Below are 12,138 nucleotides of genomic sequence, written 5' to 3' on the forward strand. Positions count from 1 at the left end.
GTTTCTCTCTCAAATCAACAATGATTTCTTTTTTTAAAGTCCTCAAAATGCCTGGCACAGTAAACATCTGTAAACTCTATGAATGAAAAATGTATGACTTGGTATGTAAAATTGGCAGATCGACCATGGCAACATGTTAGCCCCAGGAGAGATTTAAAGCCCAGGGCTTATCCCATTTATTCCCCCTACCCATTCCCTTACCTCCTCCACTGACAAAGCTGAAATGATAACACAGTGATTCGGGCCCAAACTCATGTTATATGTGGAGGTGGAAAAGAGCCATATATATTAGGAGGGGAAACTGAGGCAGATCACAGGAGGACAAATCCAGAGGGAGGACACCCGGCCCAGGACCCCTTCCGGAGGCTCAGAAATATCAGGATTCCAGGACGTCTCACAGCATGAAAGGGACCTGACTGCATTAGCTGGTAACAGTCAGGATGGGGGACGATCAGACAGTTGCTAACAATGCTTATATGTCCTAAGAATCAACATCCTTGGGCAGGCCAGGAGTGGGCAGGAGGGTCCCTCCGTCGTCCCCACGGAGAGAGATCCAAGGGGCTGAGGAAAGAGAAAGGGGGAGGTCATCAGAATCTCTGAGATCCTCTGGGTCTCTGCCCCTCACCCGTGTGTGTGTGTGTGTGTGTGTGTGTGTGTGTGTGTGCCTGTCTCGATTTCTGTGCTACTCTATGGGTTTCTGTCCCCCTCTGAGTCTCTGTTTCCCCCCTCCAGTTCTCTGTCCCCACCTCTCTCTGTCACCCTCTGTCTAGATCTCTGCCCCCCTCTTTTGGGGTCAGTGCCCCTCTCTCTGACCTCTTCCTCTCCCCGCCCCACACCTGGTAGCCCGTTCCTCATCCTCCTCCACAGCAGAGCTCCTCCTACAGCCACTGCCGTGATCAGTAAGAGGCCGATGACGATTCCAACCACTGGCATCACGGACTTGGCTGATGATTCTGCCAGAGAAGTGCTGTCAGATGCGGAGTGGACCCGCTGCCCCACCCGAACCCGGACCGGAGGCTGGGAGTCTCAGAGATGCCAACACCAAGTTTTGGGGAGTGGGTGTGGGCAGACAAAAGGCCAGTTTGCTGCTGTTCTGGGTCTGGGCAGAACACCCCCAGGTTAGATGTAAGAACCCGCCATAGCAAGAGGTCTCAGTCACCCTTGCCAAGGGCCCTGCAGCAGCAGGGGGGTGATATTAGAACTCAGAAGGGGTGGGTCACAGAGCAGTAGGTCAGACCCAGCAGTAAATGGTCAGTTATGGTGAGAACTGGCAGCTGCAGATAACAATGATCAGACTCCATGAAGACTAGCAGCAGCAGGATAGAAGGGGGTCAGACTTAGGAAGGAGTGTACACAGTGGTTAACAGGGGCCGGACTCAATGAGGCCCGCAGCAGCATGGAAGGCCAAGGGAGGGTGAGCAGCACAGGACAGAAGACTGTCCTGGAAGAACCGGCAGGAGTGGGGCACGAGGCAGGCGGACTCAAGGACTGGTAGCAGTGGAGTGGAAGGTGGTCAGACTCAGAAAGGACTGCTACAGAGAGACCAGAAACGGGGAGTACCGTCACCCAGAGGGACCTCACCCAGTTCCACAATGAGGGGCTGCGGCAGCCCCGCGTGCTGCACCACACAGCGGTAGTGGTGCTCATCTCCACTTTTAACTGTTAGCGTTGACCAGGCGTGGAAGGAGCCGTCGCCATTGGGGCCAACGTCGCTGTCCCCTGAGCCAACCGCTAGCCCATTCCGTAGGAATCGCAGCTGAAGCTCCGGCGGGTAGAAGGAGAAGGCGCTGCAGGTGAGCACAGAAAAGCCGGGGCTGCCTGGCCGGGCCTTCAGGCGCATGGAGGGGGGTTCTGCAGACAAACAGGCAAATAGGCTGAGCCCACGGACCCGAGGGTCAGGCCCCGTGCAGGGCTGGATGAGAACAGAGAGGCCTCCAATCCTTTCACTCTACTGAGCAGGACTCACCATGTGCCCTGCACTGTGCTAGCCAGGAGAATATAATGGTAAAGGAGAGGGACCTTCCCAGGGGGATAGAGACCCAGCCTAGTCACCATCAGGTACCCAGCTCTCATCCATTCCTTCCTACAACTGACATCCACTGAGAATCTATCATACCAGGAACTCTTTCAGGCACTGGGGGCACGGCAGTGAACAAGATAGACAAAGGTGCCCTGGCTGGAGTGACTCAGTTAGTGTGTCCTGTGCACGGAAGGGTCGGGTTTGATTCCCGGTGAGGGCACATACCCAGGTTGCAGGTTGATTCCCTCCCAGTCAGGGTGCGTATGGGAGGCAATCGATAGATTGAAATCTGAATGTACTGGACAGATCCCTAAGAAATACAACCTTCCAAAACTGACACAAGAAGAAATTAAAAACTTGAGTAGTAGTATAAATATTTTAAAATTTTAATCCAGCCTGGCCAGAGTCGCACAGTTGGTTGAGTGGTGTCCTGTGCACCAAAAGGTTGCCATTTACGCCTGGGCTGGTTTGGCTCAGCGGTTGGAGCATTGGCCTGTGGTCCGGAGAGACCCGGGTTCGGTTCCCGCTAAGGGCATGTACCTCAGTTGCAGTTTGTCCCCGGCCCTGGTTGGTCATGCGGGTGGCAGCCACTCGATGTGTACCTTTCACGTCGATGTTTCTCTCTCTCTGTCCCTCTCTCTCCCTCCCACTCTATCTGAACAAAAAATGGAAAAATGTCTTCGGGTGAGGAGAAAAAAAAAAAGACAGAATAAAAGGGACAAAGCAAAAGTTCATTTGATAAAATTCAGCACTATTCAAAAAAGAAAGAAAACTCTCAGCAAACTAGGAGTTGAAGGGGACTTCCTTAATTTGACAATGGGCATCAACAGAAAAACCTGTAACTAACATAATACTTGGTAAAATGCTGATACATTCTCTGTGAATTTGAGAATACAAGAAGATGTTCATTATCACCACGCTATTCAACATTTTACTGGGGATCCTAGCCAGTGCAATAAGATAAGAAAAAGACGCCCTGGCCAGTTTGGCTCAGCGGTTAGAGCGTCGGCCTGCGGTCTGGAGAGACCCGGGTTCGGTTCCCGCTAGGGGCACGTACTTCGGTTGCAGTTTGTCCCCGGCCCTGGTTGGTCATGCGAGTGGCAGCCACTCGATGTGTCCCTTCACGTCAATGTTTCTCTCTCTCTCTCCCTTCCTCTCTCTCCCTCCCACTCTATCTGTAAAAAAATGGAAAAATATCCTCGGGTAAGGATAAAAAAAAAAAGATAAGAAAAAGAAATAAAAGGTATTAAAATTGCAAAAGAAAATAAAGCATGCCAAAAATAACAGGATCCAAAAGCTATACAAATTTAATAAAAATAAGTAATTCAGCAAAATTTCTGGATAGAAGGGAAATATATAAAATTCAATAGTATTTCACCCTGGCTGGTGTGACTCAGTCGGTTGAGCATTGGCCCATGCACCAAGAAGTCGCTGGTTCAATTCTAGGTGAACATGCCCAGGTTTCAGGCTTGATCCCCAGTAGGGGGTGTTCAGGAGGCAGCAGATAACTGTTTCTCTCTCTCTCTCCCTCCCCCTCTCTTTCTAAAATCAATTAAAAACAAAACTTTTTTTTAAAAGAAAAATTATTTTAAAAAATTGTTTATCTGATTAATGAAAAATGAATTCACAATAAGATACTACTACACACCCACAAGAATTGTTAAAATAAAAGACGATCAAAAACTGGAATGGACATGCATAGCTGCTGGGAGTATAAAACTGGTTCAACCACTTTGAAAGAATGTATAGGTCTCCCTACTAAAGCTAATCCTATAGGCTGATTTAACCATTCCATTCATGGGTATTAAGTCAACATAAATGAAAACACAGATTCATCGAAAGACATGTACAAGAATGCTCATAGTAGCTTTCCTCATAATAGCCCCAACCTGGAAATACACCATTTGTTGATAAACTGTGATATGAACCATGCAATGGAATAGTACTCAGCAATTTAAAAAAATGAACTACTGATAACACTCAACAATAGAGTCTCACGACATAAGCGTGCGTGAAAGGAGCCAGACACAAACAAGCACATACTCAGTTGTATGAAGTTCAAAATCAGGCAATACTATGGTGACAGAAGTCAGGTTAGTTGTTACCTTTGACAGGTACAGAATTGGAGGGGACACAGGAAGTCTCCTTGGGTGTTGGAAATGTTCTAGATCTTGATCTGGAGGGCAGGTACATGGGCACATATAAAAATGAATTGAAGCCCCGGCCAGGTAGCTCAGCTGGTTGGAGCATCATCCTGATATGCCAAGGGTGCGGGTTTGATTCCCAGTCAAGATACATACAAGAATCAACCAATGGCCCAGCAGGTGTGGCTCAGTGGTTGAACATTAACCCATGCACCAAGAGGTCACCGGTTTGATTCCCAGTCAGGGCACATGCCCAAGTTGTGGGCCCAATCCCCAGTGGAGGGCATGCAGAAGGCAGCTAATCGATGTTCTCTCTCATCAATATTTCTATCTCTCTCTAAAATTAATAAAGAAAAAAACAACATGTTTGTTTGTTTTTTAAAAGAATCAACCAATGAATGCATAAATAAGTAGAATAAGAAGTCAAATTCATCGAGTTATGTACTTTAGGTAGTTAAGTTACATGTCAATAAAAAATTTAAAAATAGCCCTCGCCGGTTTGGCTCAGCGGTTAGAGCGTTGGCTTGTGGTCCAGAGAGACCAGGGCTCGGTTCCCGCTAAGGGCATGTACCTCAGTTGCAGTTTGTCCTCAGCCCTGGTTGGTCGTGTGGGTGGCAGCTACTCGATGTGTCCCTTTCACATCAATGTTTCTCTCTCTCTCTCTCTTCCTCTCTCTCCTCCCGCTCCGTCTGAACAAAAAGTGGAAAAATGTCCTCAGGTGAGGATAAAAAAATTTTTTTAAATAAAGATACTGTGATGATTGAATGAACAAAACAGGGGCATGAGAGACCATAATGGTGGTGGGAGGGGGCACACTTTAGCCAGGATGCTCAGGGAGGGCCTTACTGAAGAGCTAACATCCAAGATCAAACCTAAAGTGTGAGAACGACCCAGTCATGGCAGGATCTCCAGGAAGAGAATCACAAACAGAGGGAACAGCAGGTGCAAAGGTCCTGAGGAAGGAAAGAATCGGACATGTTGGACAGGAAGAAGGCCACTGGAGTATGGATGCTGTGAAGTTACAATGATGGAAAACAGCCAGACCCTGTGGGACTTGTGGACCACAGTGTAGAGTTTGGATTTTAGTCTAATATATATATTTAAAAAAAAATTTTTTTCTGTATTGCTTTTAGAGAGAGAGGAAGAAAGAGAGAGAGAAACATCAATGAGAGAGAATATCAATTGGTCGCCCCCTGCATGCCCCCCACTGGGGATCGGGCTCACAACCTGGGCATGTGCCCCGACCGGGAATCAAACCGGTGACCTCTTGGTGCGTGGGTTGATGCTCAACCACTAAGCCGCACCACCTGGAATATATATATATATATATTTTTTTTTTAATTCTCACCTGAGGATATTTTTCTATTTATCTTCAGATAGAGTAGGAGGGAGGGAGAGAGAGAGAAACATCGATGTGAGAGGGACACATCGACTGGTTGCCTCCCACAGGACCCGGACCAGGGGGCCGGGGACGAAGCACAACCGAAGTAGGTGCCCTTGACTGGAATTGAACCCACGACTCATTGGTCTGCAGGCAGAAGGTCTAACAGGTCTAACAGCTGAGCCAAACCGGCCAGGGCCCATTCACATTTTAAAACATCCCTCTGCCTGCCAGGATGGTCTGTATGGAGGGCCGAGAGGGAAGCTGGGGTTCTGAGGTGGGAGGACGCTAGGGACCAAAGAGCTCTGCTTCTAGCCCTTGATTACTCCCCAGATGTGTACCTCATTACAACTCAGAGTGACATGTGCTGCCATGGAGGTCACACAGACATCGTGGGAGCCCCAAAGAGGCAAATGAAAGCCTCCGGGGCCAGAGGAATGTCCCTGGGTGTGACACCGGTGGAACTGGAAGGAGAATGGCAGAGGTGAAGAAATGGGAGGGTTGGTGTGAGCTCAAGGAGTTCCAGGTGATTCCATTTGGCAGAGGGGGGCAGATGGAGAAATGTGAGGCTTGGGAGAGGGATGGAGGCCACACCACGTGGGGCCCCCGTGCCAGGCTGAGGGACCTGAGCTCTGTCCTGAGGGCTCTGGGAGCCACAAGAGGGCTGTGTGCAGGAGAGGGGCAGGGGGCAGAAAGACTCTCTGGGATGAGTGAGGGGTGGGCTGTAGGGGGGAGAGTCGGGGCTGGAGGCCGTGGGAAGAGGACAGGCCTGAGGTGGGGCCACGGGTGAGAGATCCCAGGCTCAGGTTCCTCTGGAGGCCGCTCACCCTTCCACTCCAGGTTTCCACGGCCCCTCTCCAGGTGGCCCAGCAGCCGATGGGGGCAGGAGTACAGCAGGAAGGTCTTCTCCTTGTTCACAGCTTCCGCCTGCTGCATCCACTTGTCGCTGATGCTCTTGGCCTCGGGCCAGTCTCCATCCCAGGTGCCCTCCTTGGGATCGAACTTCATGAACTCCTCGCCATTCAGGGCAAATGTGGCCACCGGCACCGACACGTTGTCAGGGCCCAGCTCACAGCCCAGCAGGCCCTGCAGGGTGTAGGAATCTGGGGTACCCACACCCAGGTGAGCAGGGCCCAGGAGCCCCTTGTCCCTCAGATCCAGGATTCGGGGTCCCCCTTCCCCTCCTCCCTCAGATCCTGGACCCCAGCCCCTCACCTCCTTTCGCCAAGACGGTGAGAGCCTCGAGGAAGAGCTTCTGCTTGTTCTTCAGGTCTGTGGTCTCCTTCTCCCAATACCAGGACACCTGGTTTTCCCAGACCCAGGCGCCGCAGGGCTCGGCCTCGGCCCGCAGGTCATTGTAGCTCAGGTACTGCTGTGGACCCAGCCAGCCCGATACCCAGAAGGCAGGAGTCCCCGGGGCGGGGGAGGACACCGCGGTCAAGTGGTACAGCAGGGAGCGATAGCTCTCTGCGGAGACACAGGCGAAGGGGCCATGGGGACGGGCGGCCGGAGACGGGGAGCAGGACCGACGCCCCGAGAGAGGAAGGACTCAACTCAGAGGGGACAGACCCTGGGAGAGGGAGACAGGGCCCCGGAGACAGGGGGCCAGGTGGTTCCCACGCACACCGAGCCAAGGAGAAGAAAGTGATTTCAAAAAAATTGATAAATCAAGTGAAATGCGGCGAAGGACGAAATGCCTGGCTCCAGGGAACCTGGAGATGTTGCTCGTCCGCTGCCTTCCCGGCCGGCGGCACCGCCCTCCGCCCCGACAGCCCCGCGGCGGCCGAGCGCCCCTCACCTGCGCGCAGGGTCCCGGGCAGGAGGAAGAGCAGGAAGCAGAGCCCCCAGGGCTGAGGCCGGGGGACCCGCATCCTGAGAGGGAGACCTGGGGCGGGAGGGGGCGCGTGACTCCTCGGGACCCCCGCCGCGCCCCCTCCTCCCCCAGCTCCCCGGGGCTCGGCCGCCGTCGTCTACGTCTACCGCTGCGGGCTCAGGGCTCCGTCCAGGACGGGGACAATGCCCGACGCCTCAGTGAACTTTCACCCCTTCCCTTGATCCATGTGGGTTAATTAATTACAGAGCGTGAAGGGGCTGAGATTTCATTCCCAGAGCTCAGCCCCGCCTCCTACGCCCTCAAGCCTGGGAGTCCTACCCCCAGCCCCTCCTCCCGCGGACCCAGGAATCCGGGCCCCAACCTCTTCTTCCTCGGACCCAGGAGTCCAGGCCCCCAGCTCCTCCTCCCTCGGACCCAGGAATCCGGGCCCCCAGCCTCTTCTCCCTCGGACCCAGGAGTCCAGGCCCCCAGCCCCTCCTCCCTCGGACCCAGGAATCCAGGCCCCCAGCCTCTTCTTCCTCGGACCCAGGAATCCGGGCCCCCAGCCCCTCCTCCCTCGGACTCAGGGATTCGGGCCCCCAGCTCTTCTCCCTCGGACCCAGGAGTCAGGGCCCCCAGCTCTTCTCCCTGGGACCCAGGAGTCCAGGCCCCAGCCTCCTCCACCCTCGGCCCCAGAAGCCCCGATCCCGCCAGTCCTCCCTTGTTCTGGGCCCCAGCTCTGCTCACGTCAGCCACAGCAGCCACGATCCCTTCCCGCCTGCAGCCCCAGCTGACTCCCGTGACTGGAGACCCCAGTTCCTCTCTCATATCCTGTCCGGAGACTGCTCCCCGACTCGGGAATATGCAACCCCGCCCCCAGCTGCTGGGCACACCCCAGGCCCTGGGCCCAGACTCTCAAGAGTGTTTGTCTCTGCCTTCCTCGAAACTTTTGTCTTGTTTTTTTTTTTGGGTCTCTTTCTCTGTTGCTCCCTGTTTTTTACATTTTGAGAGAATCAGGCAGCTCGCAACTTCATGACCAAGTTGAGAGTAGACCCAACATTATTGGAGTTCAAAACTTGCGGTTTCTGTGGGTCCCCTTCTTACCTCATTTACCCCCCAGGCCTTCACCAGCTCCTGCAGCAGTGGGCTGTCTCCAGACGCTTCTCTTCTGTATTTCCTCCTTGGAACCCCTCCCCCAAGTGTCCCGTTAAAGTGCCCCTGCATTTCTACTTTTTCTTTTAGAATAGTATTTTTGTTTTAGAACAATGTTTTATTACTGAAATAAAACTTTGTATAAAGGCATTACAGATCAAAAGCTCTTTGTACATTTATTGATTCAATGTCCAATTATGCATCAAACATTGAATGGGCACAGCACAAGCAAAGCAAAATGCACACTTAGATTCCACCTACCAAATGATTCCATTAATGCAAGGGGGCGGGGGGGGGGGGTAGCTCAGTTGGTTAGAGTGTCCTTCAGATACGCCAAGGTTGTGGGTATGATCCCTGGTCAGGACACATACAAGAACCAACCAATGAGTGGAAAAACAAAAAAATGTTTCTCTCCCTCTATTGCTCTCTCTAGAATCAATAAATAAAAAAAATAAATTGTTTATGGGTGGGGGCCTGGGGCAGTGTTTCCCAGTGGTTAGAGTGTCTGCCCTTAAACCAAAGGGTCACAGGTTCAATTCCCAGTCAAGGGCACATACCAGGGTTGCAGGTTCAATCCCTGGCCCCATTGGGGTGCATGTGGGAAGCAGCCAATCCATGTGTTTCTGTCACATGGATGTTTCTCTCATTCTTCCCCTCCCTTCCTCCCTCCCTTTCTCCACCCTCTCTGAGAATCAATGGAAATAATATCCTAGGGTAAGGATTAACCAAAAAAAAAAAAAAAAAAAAAAATGGTGGGGGAACAATGCTTGAATCAGCTCAGAAATCAAATTCTCAGAGGTCTTAACAAACTAGGAAGTCAACCATCAGCAAGAAAACACTTCTCATTGTTCTAAAAGTGCTTAAAACCTAGACACCAACCCTGTGCCTAGCTTATCATTTCTTCAAGAAAGTAAAAACTGCAAAGAAGTGTAGACTAGTATTCACATTATTTTCTCAGCAAAATGATCAAGAATTTATTTTTTATTTTTATTTATTTTTTATTGATTTTAGAGGGAGAGGGAGAGAGATAGAGATAGAGGAACATCGATGAGAGCCCCGGCCGGTTTGGCTCAGTGGTTAGGGTGTTGGCCTAAAGACCAGAGAGTCCCGGGTTCGGTTCCTGCTAAGGGCACGTACCTCGGTTGCAGTTTGTCCCTGGCCCCGGCTGGGAGTCATGTGGGTGGCAGCCAGTCGATGTGTCTCTCTCACAGCAATGTTTCTCGCTCCCTCCCTCTCTCCCGCCTGCTCTGAAAATAAATGCAAAAATGTCCTCGGGTGAGGATAAAAAAATAAAAATTAAAAAAAAAAACATAGATGAGAGAGAACATGAATTGGCCGCCTCCTGCATGCCCCCCACTGGGGATCAGGCCCACAACCTGGGCATGTGTCCTGACTGGGAATAGAACCAGAAACCTCTTGGTGCATATGGGTCGATGCTCAACCACTGAGCCACACCGGCCAGGCTGATCAATAATTTATTTCAAATACCTTACATGAGGAGTTGGTCCGAAGGTTGTGGGTTATGCTGAAATACCTCATGTGATGAACTGAACTAAACTTGACCAATTACCATGATACTGATGTTTTATACCGTGAATTAAAATCCACCTGTTTCTGAAGTCCTGCCATCCTAACTCCTAAGGTGTCTTTTCTAGTGACTTCCAGTAGAGCACTGCCCACAAACCTTTGGGTCTTTTGTACCTTCTGATGTGACCTCAATGGCACACAGTCCCAATATAACGTTCCTCTACCCTTTTATATAAGGGACTTGAGCATTCTGGACTTTGGTATCTGCAGGGTGTCCTGGAACCAATCCCCCAGGGATATCAAGGCACACGGATGAACTGCTATCATGCTTACAGGCCCCTCCCGTCACCACCCCCCACAGCCCACACTCCTGCTATAATGCTTCCCTTCATTTGCTTTCTTGTAAAATGCACAAAACATAAGATTTACCATTTTAATGGAACTTCTCATGCATGTGGGGTCCATGACTCTGTCATGTATGTGGGGTTCCCATACATATGTATATATGAAATTTGGTTATTTTCTCTTGCTAAAAAAAAAAAAAAAAAAAAAAAAGCCCGGCTGATGTGACTCATTGGTTGAGCATCAACCCTGCACCAAGAGGTCTTCGGTTCGATTCCCGCTCAGGGCACATGTCCAGGTTGTGGGCCAAACCCCCAGTGGGGGTCATGCAGGAGGCGGCCAATCGATGTTCTCTCTCATCAATGTTTCTGTCTCTCACTCCCTCTCTCTAAAATCAATAAAGAAAAAAAAATTTTTTTTTAATACTCTTATTTAATGACATTTGCTGCATTCACAATGTGAACCATCACCACAGTCTAGCTCCAGAACTTTTTCATCACCACCAAAAAGAAACTTTCAACATATCAAGCAGCCCCCTCCTCCCTCCAGCCCCTGGCAACCACTAATCTGCTTTCTGCCTCGATGGATTTGCCTATTCTCCATATTTCATATAAATGGGATCCTACAATATTGTAGCCTTTTGTCTGGCTCCTGTCCCTCAGCTAATGTTTTCTAGTTTTATCCATGTTGAAGCATGGATCAGAACTCCATTCCTTTTTTTTTTTTTAATCCTCACCCGAGGACATTTTTGTTTTTTATATTTATCTTCAGATAAAGCAGGAGGGAGAGAAGGAGGAAGACAGAGAGAAACATGGACATGAGAGAGACACATCGAGTGGTTGCCACCCACACAACCCCAACCGGGGCCTGGGACAAACTGCAACCGAGGTACGTGCCCTTAGTGGGAACCGAACGCAGGTCTCTCTGGACCATAGGCTGACGCTCTAACCGCTGAGCCAAACCGGCCAGGGCAGAACTCCATTACTTTTTATGACTGAATAACAATATTCCATTTTATGTATCAACTTTTGTTTATCCATTCATTCACTGATGGTCGTTTGTGTTGTTTCCACATTTGGCTATTATAAGTAATGCTGTTATGAACCTTTTTTCAAACAGCTGTTTTTCATTCTTTTGGGTATATACCCAGGAATGGAATTGCCAGGTCATATGAGGCATTAGTCAAGGTCTCTATAGAAACAGAATCAACAGGAAGTATATATACATACATATATGTATATATATAAAAAGAGACTTCAAGGAATTGGCTCACATGATTGTGGAAACTTGCTGAGTCTAAGATCTGATAGGGGTGGTGGGCAGGCTGGGGACTCAGGAAAGAGTTGCAGCTGACAAGTCCAAAGGCAGGCAGGCTAGAGAACCAGAAAGAGCTGATCTAGCAGATGAAGGTCAAAGGCGTCTGCTGGTCCCGGCCGGGTAGCTCAGTTGGTTAGAGCGTCGTCCTGGTATACCACGGTAATGGATTTGATCCCCATGTTTCTCTCTCTCTCTCTCTCAAATCAATCAATCAATAAAAAACCAAACCAAACCAAACAAACAAAAAGGTTTCTTTCTTTTTTTTAATTAATTTATTTTTTTATCTTTATTGTTGAATGTATTACAGATGTTCCTCATTTTCCCCCATTGACCCCCCTCCTCCCCACTCCCGCCCCCCTCCTGCCTTTTCCCACTGTTGTCTGTGTCCATTGGTTATGCATATAAGTTCTTTGGTTTATTTCCTCCCACCCCCCAACCCCTT

General features: G+C 50.1%; 1 protein-coding gene across 2 annotated transcripts; it reads right to left on the reverse strand.

Moving 5' to 3' along the window:
- Nucleotides 1-238: 238 nt before the first annotated feature.
- FCGRT (Fc fragment of IgG receptor and transporter) lies at nucleotides 239-8,529 on the reverse strand. Of its 2 annotated transcripts, none has more exons than XM_036274804.1 (7): nucleotides 8,463-8,529; nucleotides 7,344-7,430; nucleotides 6,761-7,012; nucleotides 6,373-6,648; nucleotides 1,582-1,851; nucleotides 837-953; nucleotides 239-561 (listed from the first exon to the last, which is right to left on the reverse strand). In XM_036274804.1, the coding sequence occupies exons 2-7, from the start codon at nucleotides 7,414-7,416 to the stop codon at nucleotides 482-484; spliced, it is 1,068 nt and encodes a 355-aa protein (XP_036130697.1). In that variant the 5' UTR covers nucleotides 7,417-7,430; nucleotides 8,463-8,529; the 3' UTR covers nucleotides 239-481. The 2 variants fall into 2 exon arrangements, with proteins under 2 accessions (XP_036130697.1, XP_036130698.1); XM_036274805.1 differs by lacking the exon at nucleotides 8,463-8,529 and adding an exon at nucleotides 8,106-8,407.
- Nucleotides 8,530-12,138: the final 3,609 nt, after the last annotated feature.

The sequence above is a fragment of the Molossus molossus genome, unplaced genomic scaffold (assembly GCF_014108415.1).
Source record: "Molossus molossus isolate mMolMol1 unplaced genomic scaffold, mMolMol1.p scaffold_m16_p_21, whole genome shotgun sequence".
Taxonomy (NCBI): Eukaryota; Metazoa; Chordata; class Mammalia; order Chiroptera; family Molossidae; genus Molossus; species Molossus molossus.

Excerpts from the sequence above, each read along its gene's own strand:
- FCGRT (XM_036274804.1), bottom strand. The coding sequence starts at position 7,416 with ATGCGGGTCCCCCGGCCTCAGCCCTGGGGGCTCTGCTTCCTGCTCTTC. Across the intron at positions 6,649-6,760 it reads CACCGTCTTGGCGAAAGGAG|ATTCCTACACCCTGCAGGGC; the intron begins GTGAGGGGCTGG and ends TGGGTACCCCAG. Across the intron at positions 1,852-6,372 it reads TGGAAACCTGGAGTGGAAGG|AACCCCCCTCCATGCGCCTG; the intron begins GTGAGCGGCCTC and ends GTTTGTCTGCAG.